This window comes from Drosophila sulfurigaster, chromosome 2L (assembly GCF_023558435.1).
Source record: "Drosophila sulfurigaster albostrigata strain 15112-1811.04 chromosome 2L, ASM2355843v2, whole genome shotgun sequence".
NCBI classification, from domain to species: domain Eukaryota; kingdom Metazoa; phylum Arthropoda; class Insecta; order Diptera; family Drosophilidae; genus Drosophila; species Drosophila sulfurigaster.
In genome coordinates, this window is record NC_084881.1 from 7,066,442 (window position 1) to 7,088,821 (window position 22,380).

At 35.2% G+C, this 22,380-nt stretch overlaps 2 protein-coding genes across 3 annotated transcripts; both read right to left on the reverse strand.

Annotated features, from left to right (window-relative positions):
- Nucleotides 1-15,280: 15,280 nt before the first annotated feature.
- Nucleotides 15,281-18,406, reverse strand: LOC133844457 (fibrinogen C domain-containing protein 1-like). 2 transcript variants are annotated; one of them, XM_062278582.1, is made up of 4 exons: nucleotides 18,151-18,406; nucleotides 16,665-16,945; nucleotides 15,818-16,596; nucleotides 15,281-15,736 (listed from the first exon to the last, which is right to left on the reverse strand). In XM_062278582.1, the coding sequence occupies exons 2-4, from the start codon at nucleotides 16,767-16,769 to the stop codon at nucleotides 15,637-15,639; spliced, it is 984 nt and encodes a 327-aa protein (XP_062134566.1). In that variant the 5' UTR covers nucleotides 16,770-16,945; nucleotides 18,151-18,406; the 3' UTR covers nucleotides 15,281-15,636. The 2 variants fall into 2 exon arrangements, with proteins under 2 accessions (XP_062134566.1, XP_062134482.1); XM_062278498.1 differs by having other exon boundaries at nucleotides 16,665-16,992.
- A 536-nt stretch (nucleotides 18,407-18,942) lies between these two features.
- LOC133850864 (non-canonical poly(A) RNA polymerase protein Trf4-1-like) lies at nucleotides 18,943-20,340 on the reverse strand. Its single transcript, XM_062287107.1, has 3 exons — nucleotides 19,994-20,340; nucleotides 19,296-19,937; nucleotides 18,943-19,224 (listed from the first exon to the last, which is right to left on the reverse strand). Exons 1-3 carry the CDS (start codon nucleotides 20,250-20,252, stop codon nucleotides 19,085-19,087), a joined length of 1,041 nt encoding a protein of 346 aa, XP_062143091.1. The 5' UTR covers nucleotides 20,253-20,340; the 3' UTR covers nucleotides 18,943-19,084.
- Between the last annotated feature and the right edge of the window lie 2,040 nt (nucleotides 20,341-22,380).

Below are 22,380 nucleotides of genomic sequence, written 5' to 3' on the forward strand. Positions count from 1 at the left end.
AATTTATTATAATTTCTTTTTGTCTAAAATTTAAATTTATGATCTGAAATGATAGAAAGTTGTCGATTTATATTTTGTTTTATTCAAAAAATTGGTAACGTAGATTAAAAACAAAATAAAAATAAACTTTATAAAACATAAAAAAAGTAAATAAATACTTCCAGCTAAATAATAAAATAAATAAATATTTTTTATTTTCAAATTTGCACTAAAAGTTTATTAATTTGTGCATTTGAGAATTATAATTTGTTGTGCCGAAATATAAAACTGTAAAATGGATTGATAAAGCCTATATAAAAATTAAAAATTGTTATATTGTTATATTGTAGAAAAAATAGATATGCATTTGTAGAGTAATACATACTAAGAAAAAAAAAGAAAATTAGTTAAACAAACTAATATTTTATATTCAATACTTTTCTGCACATAATGAAAAATTAAAAAAAAATCATATTTTACTTTTTTTACTAAAAACAATATGACATAATGCTCTTCTCGTTTTTTAGCTGTAGGCAACAAAAATACTAAAAAAAAAATATTAAAACAACAGACGAGTGTAAAATACCCATATTCTACAAATATACCATGTACCGAAAGCATTATTGGTATATCGATATTGTACTACATGAAAAATATACCAGATTGTCTGATAAAGTATCTAGGACCCGATTGAAGTAAGCGTTTTTTGCCATAGAAAAGTATTTCTTAAATAAATTCTAAAATTTTTATGTGATTGTAACCAATATTTCAGGAATCATAAATAGTGTAGTTATTGTTGTATATTATTAACAGAATTATTATCAATAAAGTAAAATTTTTTATTTTATATATATGTAAAGTATTAAGGACTAAATTCATTTCGGAGTAGAGAGGAAACATATTATGTGCTCTAAAGATTAAAAGTTACACTGCATCTTAAACTGTCTTTTTTTATCACACAATGATATCATGATTTCGCCATTTTTGTGACTGTACAACAATTAAATGTAGCTCTGCAATTGGAGAAGGAAATGTTGGACTATAGTTCTATTGGCTGTAACGAGAATAGCGACAATTGAAATATGGCAAGATGGTCACTTTGGTCAGCCATAAATTAAACTAGAAAAATATTGGGGCGTTAAATAAATGTCAATGACAATGTGCAGGATGTGAAGGGCACAAATGCAGAGCGGGAAGGGAATTGGGAGATGTTGTATGGGAGTGAGCGGCAATTGAAATGGACAATGTTGTTGCTTTCGTTGTTGTCGTCGCTATTGCTGCTGTTGGGCACAACGGATATTCCTACAAAATGATAATTTATGATAATGATGCTTCCGGTTCATGCAGCACACAGAACACACAAAACTGGACGACGTGCAGCATAAAAATCAGGCAAATACGAAAAATTTGCGAGTTGCGTATGAAATTTTGGCAAAGAGGAAGAGGAGTGAGCAAAATGCGTGGGTGGAGGGGAAGGGGAGTAGACTCGAGGTTCGGCTGGCCTCGCATATTTATTGATAATTTCCGTAATTTCAACGACAAAGCAAAAACGGAAGTTATGCCATTTGCTGCACGCCTGCGAAAAGGACAACGGCAAAATGGCAACAGCGACAACAGCAACGACAACGACAACGACGACGACGAAGTCGGCGGACAATAGTTACTGAGGGTGGAGCAAGAGAGGGGGGAGGGAGAAGCAAGGCCCCCCTTGTAGGCCGTTTTGAATGGCGGCCCATATCAAAGTGCCTATCGATTGCGTCGATTTGCCTTGTTATTGTCTATAAACGTCGCGTCGTCTGTGCAATTGTTTTGACTGCGTCTAGTATTTATGGGTTACGCTCGAGCAGCGCCAACAACAACAACAACACCAACAACACTAACAATAGCAACTACAACAATAACAATAGGCAACTGGCCTATTGTTGTGATTATCATAAACATTAACAACAAAAGGATGGCACTGCCAGTGTCAGTTTGCTCTCGAGTCGTGAGTCTCCTCTATTTGCGCATTCTAATGACCTTGAAAATTAGTTCCTGCCTTTCCTATATAGTCTGTCTGTGTCTGTGTGTGTGTGTGCATTAGCATATAAATCTTTTGGCACGCCCTCCTCAACTATTTGGAGTTCTATGGAAAAATAATTGCGTTTCACATTATTGCTTATTTATCTTTTATTGCAAATTAATTGCTTGCCTGCATATCAAGTTGAACAGTAATAAAAGCGTTAAATAAATGCATTTATTTAAATGTTTTCCATATGCTTTCACTCGCCCATATGCTGCGGATCTCGTAGTGTTTCCGTTTTCGGTAATGCAGGAACCTGCGTTGAAGCCAAATAGTGTGGTCTATAAATGGACAGATTAATTGCCATTTGCAGCGGGGGATGCAGATCAAGGGGCAGATAAAACACACTCACAGTCAGGTTAAATATGGTGACATAACAACACTAAATAAAAAATAAACTATCCTGTTTTGAGAATTGCTAACTTTTAAAATAATTTTTATACTTTCGAAATAAATAACTAACAAACTATAAATATTTGCGAAAATATTTTTTTCAGCAATTTGAACTACTTTTGAAGCAAAAGTTTTAAATGATAATGTTAAGAAGATTGCTTTAAAATTCTAAGATAATAATAAGAGTGTTATAGAACGCTATTTATTTTACAGGAAATATGTTAAATATACATATTCAACTATAAACCTAAGTCTTAAAAAAACTCTTAATGTTTTACATTACGTATACGTAATAATAAGAAACTTTGGTTTTATATAATATATATAAATACATATATAAATATTACATAGTTTGACTAATGAATTTAAATTTTAAAATTGTTGGTTTAACTTTTCTTTAATTTTGTTTTGTATCATTCAAAGATTACTTCAAATTTGCTAATGTTTTCATGTATACATATATTCAGCATACGGTATCAAATATCTAAGGTAATCGATGTATTACCGTTAACATATACATATAATAAAATAAAATATTAAGAAAACAAATTTCCGAGAACTCCCTTTCTTTTTCGAATATCGTAAGTGGCTGGTTAAATATCAACTTAAAAATATATGAATTATATCTCTTGTATGTTTACTAATATTAAATGTTAAAGTGATTAATTATAAATAAGCTTGCAGATAAAAAGCTGTCGATTTTATTGAATTAATGTTTCAATATTCCTTGAAATGGCATATTGTATATATTTATCAAGTATAATAATGTATTTGATATTAAGAAGAGAATTGCTAAAAGCAAGAACTGTGCCTTATATTTGTAGGCTGTAATTTGATTAGTTAGTATAAGAAATAGCAGAGTGATGAAAGTATCATAATTATAAATTATGATATTTAATTGAAGTATATATCTTTATTTAAAGTATTGGAAAGTACTTGAATATTCTTTGGCTTTTACAAAAAGAAGAGATGGAAAGTTGCAGCATCGATTGGTTTTGAATGAGACATAAAAATGGCAAAGCTAGTGAGCTGTACGACAGTTGAGTTAGTCATTTGTAAGAATTTAAAGTGCACTTTCAGTTGCATGTGTATCTGGAAATACTTTCGGAGCTTATCTGCGTTTTGCTGGCGCACACAAGTCGCGGTGCCAGGAACCGGCTGCCGCAAAATGGTGCAGCAAATGGAGCCAAAGTTATGGGAGTCGGACGGCAAGAGGCAAGAGTTCCAGTTCGAGTTCCGACGCGCTGCGGCGGGGCTTCAACTTATTTGCGCGCCAAACTTTCGCCAGGATAATGCGAATCCAAAAAAAGGAGTGTGTTTGCCATAAAGTTGTGTGCCAGCCAAACAACAATAAAATAATATCATACATTTTTTTCTTTTGCTCCACACTTCTCCATTTGGCCAAGCTGCGTTTGTGGAGCACACGCTTTGCAAGCCGAGAAGCCCCGAAATCTCAGCATCCATAAACTTTGAAGAAATATCGAAAGTTTGCGACGCTTGCAAAGCTCCAAGCTGCGAACTGTGCGCAGCGCGTTGAGAACTGGCGTTGCAAGCTGCGAGCTGCGAACAGCGTGCTGCAAATGTTGAGATGAGCGCGAGCGCGAGCAGGAGAGAGACACACACAAAGGCTACAAAACTTATAACGAGAAAACTTTGGCACTTGGTAAATGCGCGATAAAGAAACAAACAGAGTGGAGCATACTATAGAGCCGAGAAGAGTGGAGTGGAGCATTGCAAAATAAAAGAGAAGAGCAGGCAAACTACAAGTGGAAGATGTGCCCACGTTGATAGCAGCACACGAAATGGGGGGAACAAAAAGAAAGTTAAATGCGCCAATGGAAAATAAGTACAGAGCACTCTTCGACATCACGAAATCGCCATACACTTTGCTTCAAATATTGATAAACATATATCAAACAATTCTGTATAAAACATACATATATCCACAATGAATTGAAAACATTATGGGTTAAATAACTTAAATGTACAGTCATTTTTGAAATTAACTAAATTCGTTTTTTTTTTTTCTTGGCTTATTGAACCCTTTTCTGTAAATGTACATATGTTTATTCATTGAACTCTTTTAGTAAATTTATTTTATAATTCATACGATAGTAAAATGTTTAATTTTCTTTGGTCTATAGCTTGAGTTTTCACTATAAATGTGATTCAGGTAACTTAACTTAACTTTAAGCAAAAGGTTTAAATGTGATTATAAATGTTGTCAAAAATATACATTTTGCAAAATATTTTTTAAATTGTTTTATTTTAAAATAACTATTCTTTAATGTACTAGTTTCGAAGTTTTGTTGATTTCAAGTTATGAATGAAAAACACTGAAAAACGAATGTGAATTCGTCTTGAAAAATTAATAAGTCACCAAAATTAAGCTATTACATTTTTAAACAATACTTTAAAATTATAATATAGTAGTTAGTTTTCTATTAGTAAACACTGTAATCAAGTACTTTTATTGTATTTATTTTAAATATTTTTACGTGACATCGCGAATATTTTATATATAGATATGAATTTATATTTTTTTCACAGTTTCACAGGTTCAATGGCGATTAATAGGAGGGATAACGATAAATTTAAAATATTATATATAACTAGAAACGCTGCTCTTCGTTTTTTCTAATATCAACAATTTTGTTATATTTGGTTACTGTTTATTTTACTGTTATACATTTATATAGATGAAAAATATAACTCTACATGCAAACAAATATGATATATACAAAATATAAAATAATTTTGGTCGTGGTGGACTTTTTCTGAAATACCCAGATGTAATGCACATAGTAATTATAATTAATTGTAATATCTATAATATAATATTAGAATTTGTATAAATAGTGTCAAAAAATTAAGTTAACTAACTATTAAAAAAATCGGAAAGATACAATAACCTAATCGATATTATTATTAAAGAAGTGCATTTTCCTATCACGTTTCTTATTGTAGAGTATGCAAAATAGCCTGAATAAATTGTTCAACCTTACGCATAGGGCAGTGTGAGTAGCTCTGTAGCTGTAGCTGGAGAATTTGCCAGGCTGGCAAAAAACTTGTGCTACCGCAAAGTTTTTCCTCACAATATACCAGAGGCGACACTGTGAGAAGGCGAGTGGAGAGAGGAGATAAGGCGAATAAGGGGAGTGTAGCGTCGACTCAAGAAAACTCATTCGCGCGTTTTAACTAACTAGAAGAACGGGAAAGAAGTCTTCAAAAGAAAGAGAGAGAGAGAGATGGAAAAAAAGGAAAGAATATGCGGCAGAAATTATTATTTACGCACGGATGGTGTCATCTAATTATAAATTCATTTTGCCTGGCTCGCAGCACCAAGCAAAAGCAAAACAACAACAGCAACAACGACAACAAAATAGGAGGCAAGAAGAAGATGATGAAGAAGAGAGCAAGAGGCGACTTTCTTGACGCTAGTCTGAAGGCGAAGGCAACTTTCTTTTGGCTTTTACGCTAAAAATTAACAAAATGCGCGCTGGCCAAGCAAAATGGCGCCAGCTCGGACAATACACCTGCAGCAGGCAGTAAGGGGGGAAGAAGGAGAAGAGGAAGAGGAGGGGCGTGCACAGCGGCTGCTTTTAATGCAATATTTTTCAGCGTTTTCTGTGCTGACGATAAAAAGTTTTATGCACGCATTTTCAGCATTTTGCATTTCACTTTTCGCGTTTCTCACATTTTGCATTTTGCGTTTTGCATTTTGCATTTTAGCTGGTTTGAGCCAGGCCAAAGAAATTTCATGCTCTTTGAAAACTTGTTAAACTATGATAACCACAATGCTGGCCACCTCAGAGCACAGCACAAATAGAGGGACTTGGCACAAATAATAATAAGCAAGCTGAATTCCACGGCTCGTACTCGTTAACTCGTCTCTGTGTAAAAGTTAAGAAATGCATAAAATTTGTTAACAAGCTGAAAAAAAAGTACGTAAAATAAATAGTCAAAATAATAATAAGTAGAAGCAGAAGCAGCACAAGCAGCTGCTTCTTTGGTCACCCAAGCCATTTTCTTAGCGGAAATAACTAACAAGCGCCAAATTTGTGTGCAATTTTTCTATTAACAATCGCAACGTTGCGGATGAAAATGCATTGTGTTGTTAACAGAATGCCTAACGGGTTCAGTTGTATGTACCAACAAAGCATTCTAATGAGAGCAAACAACATTGCGGCAATATCATTAAAAGCACATTGTTGTGGCTAACATTATTAAATAATTACAGCATTTACACAATTTTAAATTGCACTTTATAAACCCAATTATTTATGTTCAATAATTAATAACTTTTGCTGCCTAAAGCGTCTTCAACTGTTGAACTTCGTATTACCAAATACGACGAAACGTGTTTTACTTTTAATATTTATATTCTTCATATTTTATCAATAAGAAAAGATGAAGTCCCAGTGTGACCAGCTCATTTGTATAAAACCTATACTAAAGTTATTTGAAATGGTATTCTAAATTGTTCGAATAGATATATCTACAACATCTACTTTAAATTCATTTGTAATACAAAATTTGTATGCACTTCTCTTTCAATAAATTCATAAATTTTGTTTTAAAAATGATTTTATAATGAATATTCAAAAAGTTTGGATACCTTTGTAGTCACTTAGATTCCAGGCACAACTGAATGTTTCTGTGTCTTTAGTATTATAATAAAAAGGGACTAATATTATTTAAGAATCTACAAATTCATTCAAATTATTAAATTAAAATTTAGAAATTGACTTTTACTTTATACACATTCTGCCCTATATGAAATGCTTTAAATTTTACTCCCAATTCGAATTAAATGTTTCGGGTAATGCCTCCAAGCGAAGCTTTAGCAAATTTACGTAAATGCTTTAAAAATGATTTAAAATTGCATTTCATTTGCTTATACGCAGCTCTCACAGCATTTTTGCGGTTTCATTTTTTTAGCCAACTTTTTATTTTGTTGCTTTGACCGCTAATTACATTTTAATGTAAATTAATGAATGTGCGCACTTAAGTTGGCCGCATTGGCTTCAGCTTCAGCGTCAGCTTCGGCTTCGGCTTTGGTTTCGGCTTTGGTTTTGGTTTTGGCCTGTCAACTCAACTGGCCGCCAAGTAGAGCCATGGCGTCCCAATTCTCCGCAAACAGAGACGACTGAGTCAGTCGGTTCCATGGATTGACAGAGACGCAGCACTTGGCTCATTAGCCACCGGGGCACATTGAAAGGCGGTCCAGTGAGATTTTTGATAAATGATTGATATTAACGATGTGGCTTGACTTCGCCTCGTTTCGTTTCGTTTCAATTCGTGTCGTGCTAATGCCAAATTGTCTGTAGCCTCAAATCGTGATTGCTAAATAAAAAAGTTTCAAAAGAATATTTTGAAAATATACATAAGTTGCATTTCTTGCCGTATGATCGTCTTAAATTAACATTAAATCCTCCACTTGGGTTGGGAGTACTTTCATATCACTCACATTGGCAAAAGGTTGAGAATATGTTTCCAGGTTTTTAAGCACAGCTCCATCAACATCATCATTGCTTCCACAACGGCCATTAAATTCAGTGCCACAATCAGCTAATTTTGCACACATTTTGATAAGCTTTGTTGTTGCCTTTGTTTTTGTTTTGATATTAAAAATATTTTATGCCTCCGCCGGGGATGCATTTTCTGTTTTCTGCTTTCTGTTTTTTGCTTCTTGTGTTTGCTTTGCTTTCATGCGCATGCGACGCCTGTGCTATCCCTTTTTTTATTTTACACCTCTGCGAGATTGACAGGTGTGGATTGGGTGGCACATTAGCCCACACACACAGACACATATGTGATAATTATGCGCGGCATGCACATCATCATCATCAACACTGTTTTTTATGATTATACTCGTAATACGCTACTCGTGTTGCCTTCCTTCTTCCCTCACATTTCTCCTTGGCGCTGACAGCCCCGCGCCAATTAGCTAAATTGTGTGCTATTTTCAATTTTTAAAATTTCAGCGTGTGTTTTTTTGCCTCTGGCTCTAGTATCTCCTCTATCTGCGTCTCTCTCTCTCTCACTCTCTCTGTCTCTGTATGTGTCTCTGGTTGCCTTCCTGGTTGGCTTAAGTGGCTGCCACAACTGCCACAGCAGCAGCCGACAACAAAAACAATGGCTAACTGCGATTTGTTGCTGCTGCCACCGCCGCAGCTACTCGCCCCAAAAATTAGTCAACTTTCAAGATGGCGAGTAGTGTGTATGTGTGTGTGTCGGTGTGTGCCAGGGTGTGTCCATTAGCAAAATGGAGCAGGCTATTTTTGATTTAATGAGCCATAGACTAATGGATTTTTTTTTATAGGATAGAGACGGCGGAGGTGTCTGAGTTTCTACACGCGCCACTCAAATTGGTTTAGATTTTAGCGGTATGCAAATAATTGTTTATAGTTTAGGACTGCGAGGGCAGCTTTAAAAGTAATGAATATGCCGACAGGTCTTAAGAAAGAGCATGTCTTAAAGTTAGCTATGAACAAGTGGTATATGAGAGTATGTTAAATATAATTCATAATTATCAATTCGAATTCATTTTACACTTATCTTTCCTCGCTTCACTTGATTTGTTGAATGCTAACTATATAAACTTAACCCATTTTTTAAATGACAATTTACTTTACTGTAAGCTTGATTCAAAGTTTTCATTCAAAATTTTAAATTAATAATATATAGCTCACTCTCAAATTTAAGCACAATAAAAAAAGTTTTTTCGCATAATGATTTATTTTTTGAGAATTGTAAGAGAATTGTAAGAGAATTGTAAATTAAAGTACAAAAATGTTGTATTGATATATAAATGTATTAATATTTTTCTATACTCCCTCTATAAAAACACTGCGTACATTTTCAGAAGCTGATCCATTATTGTCACAATTTTAAGAACCTCCCCATGTATGGAAATTTGCGTATAGGCTTAAGTTTTTGCTAATGGACTGATTGTTGTGTCGATTCTCCAAACAAGGAAGCAGTTGAGCTCTTTGCCATAAGTATGATAAATATGGTGTCACATTTTGTTGATGACTCTTTTAAGAGTACATAGAAGGCTTTGCTATTGTCATGTTGATGACAGTTGAAGTTTTTAGGGTGAACAAGATTTCATATGCCGCTAAATGGAACAATAAGTAAACTAAATTTATTTAATCTAAAACAAAAAAACCTGCCAATCAAAATGCTTCACATTAAATACTTTTTGAAAGTCGTACTTTAATACAATAGCAACTGCAGTGTCTAGTCTCTGTCTAGTTGAGAGAAAGCCAACTTTTCTCAACAGAAACAACAGCAACAACAACAGCAGCAAATGTGCTTGAAAATAATGTAATAAGTGAAGCGAAATCAGGAACTGCACCCAAAGCTAAACTGACTAACCAAATTCCACACGCCGGAGATTCGTCTCAACGATCCGGGGTGTAAACTGGAAAAAATAAACAAACAAATGCCTCATTACATGCGAAATTAAATTTAAATGTTTGCTTAATGTGATTCCACATTTTGCCCCCGGGGTCTCGGGGCGATCAGGGTTAAAAAAAGGTATGTGTTGCCCAAATGGAGAAAATGGAGAAGTACGAGCGGAGAGGGAGCACAAAACTCAATGTGAAAGAGCCAACCAAACAAACACAAGCATAAGCACATAAAATATAATTTCATTTTTGAAGCCCTGGGCTAACCAGGGAGCATTCCAGGACGAGGACGAGGACGAGGTCGAGTTGGGTGGGGCGTCAACGCATGCTTAGAAATATTTCTGGTATTTTATTTTATTTTCTTTTCTGATTTTTTTTTTATAATTTTTTTTATTTCCTTCCCTGTGTGGGATAGATGTTGCGACTGAGTGGAGAAATTAGAATTTTGTGAGTGTGTGTGTGTGTGTGGGTGTGTTTGTGTGTGTCTGCGGTCGCCGGTGGACGCCGACGGAAGCCGCCAGCGTTGCACGGCGTCGGCGGTCGCATTTCCTATCCACAAAACACCAGCCCTAATCGCCCGCCTCCCCATCATTGCAGAGGCAAAAATTTAATATATTTTTCTTGGGCGTCACGGGAAAAATCATAATAATTTCAATATTTTTGTTGCTGCTTGTCAGCCCTGACAGAGTTGACAGCGCGGGGCGTTTATTTGACAGCCGCCTGAGGGGGGATTAGAGGCAGTGTCACCGCAAACAAACATTGAACGTTGAATGCTCAGCGCTCAGCTCGGCTCGGCTCGTCGCTCAATTAAAATATAATTTTTGTCAAATAATACCGAAAATGAAATAGTGGACTGGGTAGACCTGCATTTCACATGGTCATAAATTAAAAACTTAATAACGAGCGTGGCGCATAAAACCAGGACATGCCCAATACGTACATAGCTATACGTGTTCTGTCCTGTCCTGTCCTGTTCCGCTCTGTTCTCTGTTCAGTTCAGTTCAGTTCTGTCCTCTCCAGGCATCACATATTCCCACCGCTTTGGCCCCCTATATTTTACACTCTCCCTCTCTTTCTTCTTCACTCTCTCTCGGTCTCTTTCGCTGGGTATGGTTCATCCTGCGCTCATCCTGCGGCAGCAATAAATCGCTAACAGCAAATAAATCAACGCGCATAAATTCCAATGTTCAGCGACGAGCCTGACCCGACTTTATTTACGACATTGCGACAAAGACACTTAAGGCAAAATGTTACGCCGGACAGCCGAACAGTCAAACTGCAAAAAAAAAATGTATATATGAAACGAGTAGGAAAAAATAGTACTGAGGGTCTTTCATTTGAAGGTCTCCAATTTGTTGAATACCAGGCTCATATTATTAGGAAATTGAAAGCTAATTTAAATTTGTTGATCGCCCATTGAAAATAATAATTTATTAAGGCTTTGGCAATCAATTTATAGTAATTTTTTAAACAGTCATTAATTCTTTAAAAGCATTACCAAGACTATAAATGAAGCTACACCATGAACTAATGATAAGGGGCACTACTGAGACAAACATATCGTGGAAAAATTGAGCTTTGAGTTGATAAATCCAATCCAATATATTTATATCTTTTCTATGCATTCTATATATTATACATATTCGTTAAAGAAAAGGCAAAATTGACCAGTACTTTTTTAATTTCTTTCAACACGTGTACGTGTAAATATTCCTTCAGAGTTTCTAAATAAATATAGAATCAATAAAAGCTACAACCGATTAGGAAATTAGGAACAGAACTATAGGAAATAAAATTAAACATATTTAGTGTGACCAAAGGCACAGACAGACAAAGACAGAGAAGATATAGTTTTTGGGATTAGCATAAATGATCATTGGGACAGAAAAAGAGAAAGACAAGAGAGTCGAAATACTATTCGATCGAAGATACCTTCTACTACCTCGTTTTACATTCTCTCAATAATATAATAAGGATATGGCTAATTAGCCAAGATTTATAAAAATTCTAAATGCATTTTAAATTCGCATATAATGCTTGAGTTCAAGTGCATAGTGAGAAGAAAACTCCCATTCAGAAAACACAGCTAGCACAGCCAATGAACATGGAAAAGGTTGACCTCAGAGTCGTGGCAATGTGTCTGCATTGAAACTCGTATTTCGAGCCATGGAGAAATGTTAGATACGTTGTTCGTGGTTAACCAGAAGCATTTGCCAAGGGTTAAACGGGTTAACCCCATGCTAAAAATGACAGGAAAAACAAAAAAAAAAAAGACAAAAATAATAAAGGCAAAGCCGGCAATGGGTGAAAGGTGACATAGCCAGGCGACGAGTATATTTGGCACATTAAAACAAAAGGATGCCGTGTGCTAGGCAAATAGACAAAGGATGTTCACACACATGAAGAGAACACACACACACACACACACGTCCATATGCAAGGCGCCAAATCAAGCGCTGATTTATGAGCAGTCAAAGGATTGTGCCGAGTGCAAAAGATGAAAAAGAATAACTCGGAAAACTAACAAGGCGCACATATTAACACCCTTGTAAATGTGTAAAACCGCCGTGAAACGTATGGAGAAAACAGAGATTGGAACGTAGAAGGTAGAGAGTCAACAAATCAAATGCGATGCAGTCTGTGGCACAGTCACAGTAGTCAAAGTATGTTAGATCCATCCCGAACCCGTTTCCTATCCGGCAACCATTAGTTGAGCCACTCGGCGCCGCAAATTCCCAACTACGGTGATAATTTATTTATTTGGGATTATTTATTGCACATACATCATAATTTTGTGCCTCTGACGGCAACGCCCTGGCCTAGGATGAGGCTCAAGGCTCAAGGCACTGGAAAATATTTTATTGCGACTTCTTTTACGTAGGTACGAGCCGAAGATGTATTCCTCCCATCCTCCGTTCTTATTTTATTTTCATTTTTTTCTTTGCCATATCCCTGCGATAAGCAGCCGAAGAAGAAATATAACTTTTAACAATGAAGGATGCGCCATAAATTAAAAATTCCAAACTTAAAAACGTAACAATAAATACACGACGATACAACGGCAAACAGGACATGCAGTTGATTTATTTCTACGTCGGAAAATCTGAGCTCAACCCAGCAAACCGAAGCATTCAGTTGCAATGCCAATCCCAATCTCGATATACTCAGATCCCAGTCCCAGTCTCTCATCTCCCCAGTGATGCCAAGGTGCTGCTCAAAGAGACGGAAGTATTTATTTCATAATCGTTATAAGATAATGAACAAAATCTATGAGAATTGAAATGTAAGTTTGGGCAAGCACGCACTCAGTATCATTCACACGAACTTACACGGAGATTTATAAAATAAATATAAAAGGGAAATTATTTGAATTTATAAGAAAATCGAAGTGAGGGCCTCAGCTGCCAGCACTCTCTTTTTTTATTATTAAATGTAGTATTATATACAATTTAATATAATAAATAAAGTAATAAGAATTATTGAAATAAAAAACTATAAAATTGGATTTTTTTTTAGAAGAACTTTCTAAAAAGGTGCAATAAGATTTAATAAATTACTCCTTAAAAAGACTTTGAAATTGAATAATTAAAATAAAACTTTTTCAAAAGTTGCAACTGTTAATATTTGAATAATTATAAAACACATTAATTTATTAAGATGAAATTTCGAATTATTATAATGAAGAGTTCTTATTACTTATTTAAATTTAAATAAAATATATATTTATTTTATTATTTTAAATGCTAGAAAACATCGAAGTGAATGATTATGGAAAGAGTGCAGAGCAGAAAAAATGTCAAGGAATGAAACCGAAAACACATAAAATACGTGGCGCATATTAAATTCTTATAAAATCAGGACGCAGGATACGCGGCAATATGCGATTCGAGGACATGACGAGGTAGGGGCGACTAGGGGCGCTATTGTTGTAGATACTTTTATGATGCCTACATACATACCTCATCCTCATACCATTGCCATTGTCTCCCTCCCTCTCTCCATCAATTTGCTGTTGCTGCAGAGGAACCTCATGCTGCTGCTGTCGTTGATGCCACGCAGAGTGATATTAAAAACTTGTTGCTAATAAAAGATACGGATATGGATATAGACAAGACTGCCAAAGCATCGCTTGATCATAATAACGACGATGATGATGATGATGATAATATGATGACATCAATGACATTTGCTGCGGTTCAATAAATTCGCAAGCGGCTGGAAAGAATAGTCACAATATGTGTGTGTAGCGAGAGAAGTCCCGAGTCTCGACATATCATCCATGTTTATAGCGCCTAAGTAGGCTGGGCCTCACTGCGCATTTAATTGTTATATGGATGGCATGGCAATTGTCAACACGAAACGCTTCTCATTCAGGTCTATTCAACAGTCATTGACGACACCGCTGGGACACCGCTTGGGCTCAGCTTTGACTGGGTTTTGGTTAGGGTTTGGTTTTGGCTTTGATATTACTCTCTCATTCTCACTCTCATTTTCTCTCTCTCTTTTCTATGAGCTGGCTTCTCGGATCGGGGTGTTGTTTAGCTGCCGGATAATCCGTTGCATGTTGCCGTTGCTCCGTTTTTGATTAAAATGGCATGACACTCACACACACACACACATACACACATGTCTGTATACAATTTGATGTTCGAACGGGAAGTGGGACATTTTGATTTGAATTGTCTATAAGCCGCTCGGTTTTCCCACTCACTGCAGTATTTCAAGTGCCAAAAAGCGCACTTTGCCCACAGCATTGTTTTTTTGCCCCGTATTTTGCTTTTTTTTTTGCGTATTGTTGAGTGCGCGTTTTAGTGAAAGGATTTATGCCCGATGCTGCTGCTGCTGCTATTTGTTTAGCCGCTTAGTTTACCATTTAGCATTTGGCCATTGTTCTGGGCCAAATAAATTGTGGCTTGATTTGTGCCTAGTCCACAACCCGTTTGAACTTTTTGTGTAAGCCAGTTTGTTTTTTAGAGGCAACGCTTTGCTGACACCAAAGCTCCTTGTGAGTTCGCTGCAGGATTCCCGCTAGAGTATTGCATTTTTAACTACAATACTTTTCTACTTTAAAATTTACTTAGGAATTTTTAAAGAGTCAAATTTGTAATACTGATTCATTTCATCTCCGGTAATATTCAATTCCAAGTAGTTAAAAATTCAATCATTTAATCTAATCATCTATTAATTAATTATTAAAACTTCTTTGTCCTGACTGGTGGTTGGCTATCAAACTACAGACTAAATAGCAACACACAGAAAGTTAACTACTTTACAAAGAATCAAAAGAAAATGTATACGTACATACTAAGAACGTTTTTGATAAATCAATTTGCATATGGATTTACTTAACAGCTCGAACGCTTTTGATGAGTTTTTATCAGCAAGCGAATAGAACCAGATGTTTGAGAAACGTCGACATTTTTAATGCTTCCTGAATTGAAAGATTGAGTCATTTATTGAAATAATCATAATATAGTAAATACGTATCAGAATATTTATATTTTTTTGTGCTGTACATTCTATATGAAGTAAGTCTGCTTTATATCCTAAAAAAAGACCATAGTTTAAATGATTGAGCATAGGTAATGTTCGAAATTACATTTATCATAATATATAATATATTTTATGTGTAGACCAATTCCACATATTTTAGAGGAGAAGCATTTTTCATTGTATTGTTTTGTATTTTTCGGAATAGATATCTCAAAGTTTTAAGTATTATTTGTTGTATATTTTTGTGTTGCTTAGTCGGTTAAATTTAATTGTTTGTTAAAAATTTTCAAATTTCTATTTTGGTCTAATCATCATTTGAACATTTTTAAGGTTCTTTTGATACCATGTGCGCCAGACAAAGGTATTAGTTCCATTATATAGACCATTTAAATTACTGCGAATAAATAAATAATAAAAAAGGGAATATAGTTTAAGTAAATTAGTTGTAATATTAACCTGTATATTAAATATTTACCTTGTATAACAATTCGTAAACCACCAACCAGATTTGTATTGTTGTCCACAATGATTAGAACTGACATCATTATCCCGATCTGAAGTCGAAAATTTCGAGCCAAAATGATTACTCAAGGCATCGCCAACATTACCAGAGTATCTGCCAATGGATTTTATTTTATAAAACTCTTCCTCATCTCCAATGTAAAAATTATCATATCGAGCGTATGCCTCTCCGTTGTTAAGGTAAATGTACAACTCGTGCGTTTGCGATTTAGTTATTAGATGCAGTTTATCGAGTCCAATGAAAAATTCTCCACGCAGATCACCAAATCCTTGTCGATAATCTGTCCAATTACGATTAAAATCTACAGATCCATCCATACGTCTTTGAATTACAGTCCATCCAGCGCCAGCTAAGCGCGAGTCACATGGCACAGAAAATGCATCGATTCCAGGCACTTTTATCTCATATATATCAGTTACTTTACCAATACAATTTGGGGCTAGACAATTCTCAAGTTTTGTTTTATATTCAATGACTTTTTCTTTTGATTGGGAAAAAAGTTCAAGAGTTTCATTTTTGTATTTATCAGACACGAGAATCTGTTCATCCTTATTTTTGATGGTCTCTTCGAATATTGCCACCTTCATTTTGAGATCTTCTATCTGTTTGGCTAGTTTTAGAATTTGTTGGTCCTTCACTTGTATATGGACAGTATGTTCTAAGACAGGTTGTATGATGTTAAAACAATACCCGTAGCACTTTTCTTCATTGTCTGTGATAATTGCAAAGGTCTAAGAAAATAGAAATTCGTTTGACATTTACACAATAAAATACAAACGCACTTAATATGTGAACTCACAGTGTTTTTCACTTCGTTGCTTTCCGTAGTGAGATCATATTCATGATTTGAATGTATGATCCCCAAATTAAATATAATAAGCAAAACTGTTGCAACTATTTTCATTTTGAATTACAAGTATAATATTTCGAACTTGAAGCGCTCAGGTCCAATTTAAAACTGAATCCAGCTAATCTTGGGTTTTCCGTACGAGGTTTAATTTGTTCTCTTAAATAACGCTCGAGAATCTTCGCATTCACAGTATCAGTAATTTATTTCTATATATGTACATACATTTGTATCTATAGACGACGGAAGTTGTATATCAATATATATTTGGACCTGTTCACTATTAAACAAATAAAGTCTATTAAGTTACTCAGTGTCGAATATAAGTTCTGAATTCGTCGATTTAGGTATCATAAAAAACAATAATAAACAACAATAAAACATAAAAAAAACTCGAACTTTTAAGAGAACATATAATTGAATGAATATGCCAAATTCTTTTTATTATATTTATACCGTTATTATTATTATTATATGTTCACAGATGCTAACAGGTCGCTTACAGTCGTGACAATTGGTTTCTTACTTGTTAATATATATAAAAGTCACTTTTCTATTGTAATAAGCAAGTGCGAGATTAATTTATAAATAAATAAAGGGGAAACCCATTTTCAGATTTAATTTTTTACGATTTTAAACACAAATTATTTCTGAGCTCTGAAACTTGTGATGCCTTAAATAAAATTGTTTGTTTGTTAGCGTAAACGTCTAATTAGGAAATCCGAATCAATAAATTTGTCTAGAATATGAATGTTCGTGCTTGGAATTATATTTCGAATACAGTAAAATTGAATTTAATTTAATTATAATTTAAATTCTTATTAGATTTTACATAAAACAATTTGACAATTGCAATATACTTTAAAAATATATAATGGATATTTTCATTGTTATTATGAAAATTATTTAAATTATTTTAAAATATATATTATGTGTATATATTTTTTCTGGTATTTTTGGTATTATTAAAATTTAAAAAGAATTGAATGACGAAATTTCAATAAATCATTGAAATAAATACAGTTTATCATACAGAAATCAAATAACTATGAACTCTTGAACGTTAATCAGCTGCTTGACTCTGCAGTTGATATTTTGAAAGCTTTAGTTTGCTTAATAATATAAACCTACCTATATATGTAGAAGTAAACGAATTGCAATACTTTTGATTGTTTAAGTTCCGCTTTTATTCCCGCTAGAGTATTGCATTTTGAACTACAAAACTTTTTTACTTTAATTTTTACTTAGGAATTTTTAAAGAGTTAAAATTTGTGTTACTGATTTAATTAATCTCCAGTAATTTGCAATTCCAAGTAGTTAACAATTCAATCATTTAATCTAATCATCTTCTTAATTAATATATTAAAACTACAGACTTATTAGCAACACACAGAAAGTTAACTACTTTACAAAGAATCAAATGAAAATGTATACGCACATACTAAGAAGCGGTTTCAGATAAATCAATCTGCATATGCATTTACTTAACAGCTCGAACGCTTTTGATGAGTTTTTATCAGCAAGCGAATAGAACCAGATGTTTGAGAATCGTCGACATTCTTAATGCTTCCTGAATTGAAAGCTTGAGTCATTTATTGAAATAATCATAATATAGTAAATACGTATCAGAATATTTATATTTTTTCATTGTTTTTTGTGCTGTACATTTTATATAAAGTATGAAAGCCTAACTTGATGACATTAATCGTAAATACAACACTATTATTTTAGAAATTTAAATCAAAATATACCATATTATATAAAGTATGCTGACCTGGGGATTGGACAAATATGTATGTCAGTGTTTAACTTTCGGCACTTGATACAGGGATAGATAGAGGGATGATAGAGGGAGCGGAGCAGAAGATGCAGATGTGCTCTCTCTTAAATATGAATGTTTGCAGCGAAGTTACTGTTTTCGTTTGATTTAAATATGTTTTAGGCGCTATTTCCTTTTGCAGTCTACAAATTCCAATAGACATATGTAGATAGTATTTAAGTCACATTGTTCGAATTTGTGCATACCATTAAAATTCAAATTCTATATATTGGAGATTGTTACTGCTGTTAAAAGTCAATCTTCACACAACAAAAATATGTATTGAATAAAATCAAACTTACTACAACTTTTTTTGTGATAACCAATCCAAAATAAAATAATATATTTAAGTATAAAAAACAGACAAATTTAGATAGATTATATATTATAATATATGTTGGTTAGGTAAGTTCTTTGAACAGTCATTGTTTTCCCACTTGGTACATTTTTCAGAAGCATTATAACCCTTTTTGTTAGTTCGTACAATGGAACATTTTATGGTAATATATTAAAAAATCTGATACAAAAAAGCGTGCAAATTTTTAAAATTGTATTATATTAAAGAATTCGGCTCAACCGGCTGAGAGCTTGTACTTTCATCTTCGTTTGGCTTTACCACAATAAGATGACCAAAAGTCTTGTGCAACCAAGCACGTTGATCAACGACTTCCTTATTAAAATGAATAATTTGACCTGCAGTACAGGCAGAAAAATATAAAGCTTATGATAAGTATTAAAAGTGACCTCTCGATGCTGACACTTACCAAGTATTGAATTGTTATTTCTTTGCGTTGAATTGATCGACAAGCTGAGCACTTCAAAGGCCCAACGGAATGACTGTTTAATAGCCATTATACGATTGGTAGCACGACCGATATTGTTTGCTACATTCAATGGATCGGGTAGAAATATTTGCGAGATGGATGTCAAGGGAGCTCTACGATAACTGCCGCCATTTTCTAAGGAAATTTGAATATTTGTGTAGCTAAAACGGCTTCCATACAGCTCGAAGAATTCCAAGAGCAACACACCAAGATTTGCTTTACCAGCCACTACTTTGCGCGGATGCAATTGCAGAAAGCTGACGCACATAATGGTTAATGAATATGACGAGATGCCACCGCTGAAGACTTCGTTTAGGCCACGTTGCTGCAGAAATTGCTTTACCACCATCACAAGTTTAGAAAGCACAGGATAATCTCGTTTAAACAATTTGATTAGCTCGGCGGAATGTACGCCACTTTGCATATTGAACGATATGTCTACTTTTATCTTGGTTTCGCAATCGACGAACTTAATTATCGGCACTTGAGCCATGTCCAGTACATGCATTGTTCTGCTCTCGGCAAATCTGCGGGCAATCAGCTCAGACTCCAAAGTGCGAAGAGGCAGCTTCTCCCACAGACCTGCAAAATAATAGGAAAGAATTAATCACAAATAATATGTCTCTTCGGTTGCTCACCTATGATAACAATATCGATGTCCGAGTTGGGCAAAAGTAGCCCAGTGCGAAAAGAACCAAAGATCTCAACTACAGCCATCGGCCACAAATTGTGAACCATGGCCTCAATTCGTTTTACAAGTTCATTGCGAACCACGTGCTCACAAGGCGTAGGCAATATATATTGATAGTAATGATCAATCTCTTCATGCAGTCCAATTACACCGTCACTGTAGTTGTAGTTTTCCTTTCGCCACGGAAAAAGTTTGGTCATAGACATTATTATTTTTTATAATAATAAACCCTTAAGACTTCAGCGAATTTCGCACACAAAATGTGTCCAATTAGAGATGAACGATTATCTTAAATTTATCACGCACGACTATTTATCGATCAATTTAAGAAATAATCGCATAGTCGTGAGTACGCAACATCGTCAATTAATTCATGAAAAACGATTGGTCAGTAAATAAGCAAATATTTATTTATTTAGTTTCAGCTTATTTCAGTATTTTTTCGTTTATTAATTCGATGTCTTACGTTTTATTGAAAATGGGTAGCGGGTATCGTACTATCGAGTAAAATCGACTGCAGCTTTCTTACTTATTGTCAATGCTAATTTGGGGTCAACCGTGGATTGACAATTTAAGTCACATTCGTTAACTAATTGCTGGCAGTTCAATGCCATTAAAATGCCAATCAAGTATTAAAACTCCACATGAATAAACATTTGGAACGTAATTATGGTAATTGCCGTAAATTGCATATATAGTATGCCGAAAAAAATGGAAAACACAAAACAACGGCTCCAGGAAGCCATAGGAACTAAACTGAATATGACAAAAGGGGAAAGGAAGGAACGAAAAAATACCAGCTATTGTCTCAGCCACGCTACAGGGTGGCTCAAGAGATTGTTGGATTTTTGCATGTGAGTGCCGAGCATCGAGTACCGCCCATCGCCGCAATGAAACGCTTCCGCCCACTCTTATGCACACTCCCACGCCCACGCCCACATTCGCATCCACGCCCACTGTATTAGGAAGCCGGTGAAAACACATGGGAATAAACGGCTGAGACTTGGATTTCAACACCAAACTTATTACAGATTCTGACGTTGAAATTACTTAATCAAAGTTGGATTATCTGCAGTGCAACCCAGAGCGAAAGTAAACAGGAGGAAGAGATTTGAAATTGTTCGATGGAGGAGGGGAATGGTCTGGACATTGTATGGCTTTCATTTGAATTAAAACCGCCGGCGCCCGAAAGTCGGCAGCAAGTTTGACAGACTTCCAGCACCAAGAGCAAGTCCAAGCCTAAGAGCAACAGCAACAGCAACAGCAACAGCATGGGGCATTTGGCATACATACTATGTACTATAATAAGTATAAGTATAAACCAACACACACACACAACCATTACAGGCTCAGCTGAACTAAATTAAATTCCATGTCTAATGCTCGCACAAGGATTAGGCCAAACAACGCCTTCGTCGCCTCATTGCCTCATTGCATCACCTCGTTGCCTCGCTGTCTCCCCCAGTCACAGATGGGTTATATTAAATAATTTTCCGACGGCTTCACCAGCTCTCTCTCTCTCACATAGACACACACATAGACACTTAGAGAAGGACTCGCAGGACACATATGGCATGAATTCATTCATTGTTTTGCATCGAGTGGAGTGCCTGGCTGGCTGTCCCAGCAGTATCAGCAGCACTCGTAGCCACAGATTAAAGTCTCCCGTGGTGAACTTAATATAAAAGCGCAGGACGAGCCCAGCCAGGACAACGACAACGGCAACGATGCCAAGAGAGACTATTTAGCTAGGTAGAATGTTCGGCTCAAATCTTTTTTCGAGTGCGAGACATTAGCAGCATTAGAACAACAACAACAACAACTACAGCTTGACTGCCACACAGATAACGCATATGCTTACTTGTGTTGGACTAACAGGACTTACTTATATATAGTACAGGACTATAGTATTGCATGGCGCAGAAACCGAAAGCCCTTGTAACCCTGCCTACATCTCCTCTGCCCTCGCTACCCCTTCTAATTCCATTGGCCAACAAAAAAACTTTGGCCAGAGCAAAGAGCTCGCCAAGCGCCAAATAATCAAAGGACTTAAGTCGGCTCAGCCGTTCAAAAGCGCCGCAGCTTTTAGGGTGGAGAGTATCCAATAACAAAAAAAAAAAGAATCCTGCATAAACGCGGGGGCATCTTGGGAGTTTAGTGTATATTCCTTCCATTTTATACCCGCTACCCATAGGGTAGAAGGGTATTATAACTTTGTGCCGACAGGAAATGTATGTAACAGGTAGAAGGAGGCATCTCCGACCCTATAAAGTATATATATTCTTGATCAGCGTCAACAGCCGAGACGATATAGCCATGTCCGTCTGTCCGTCT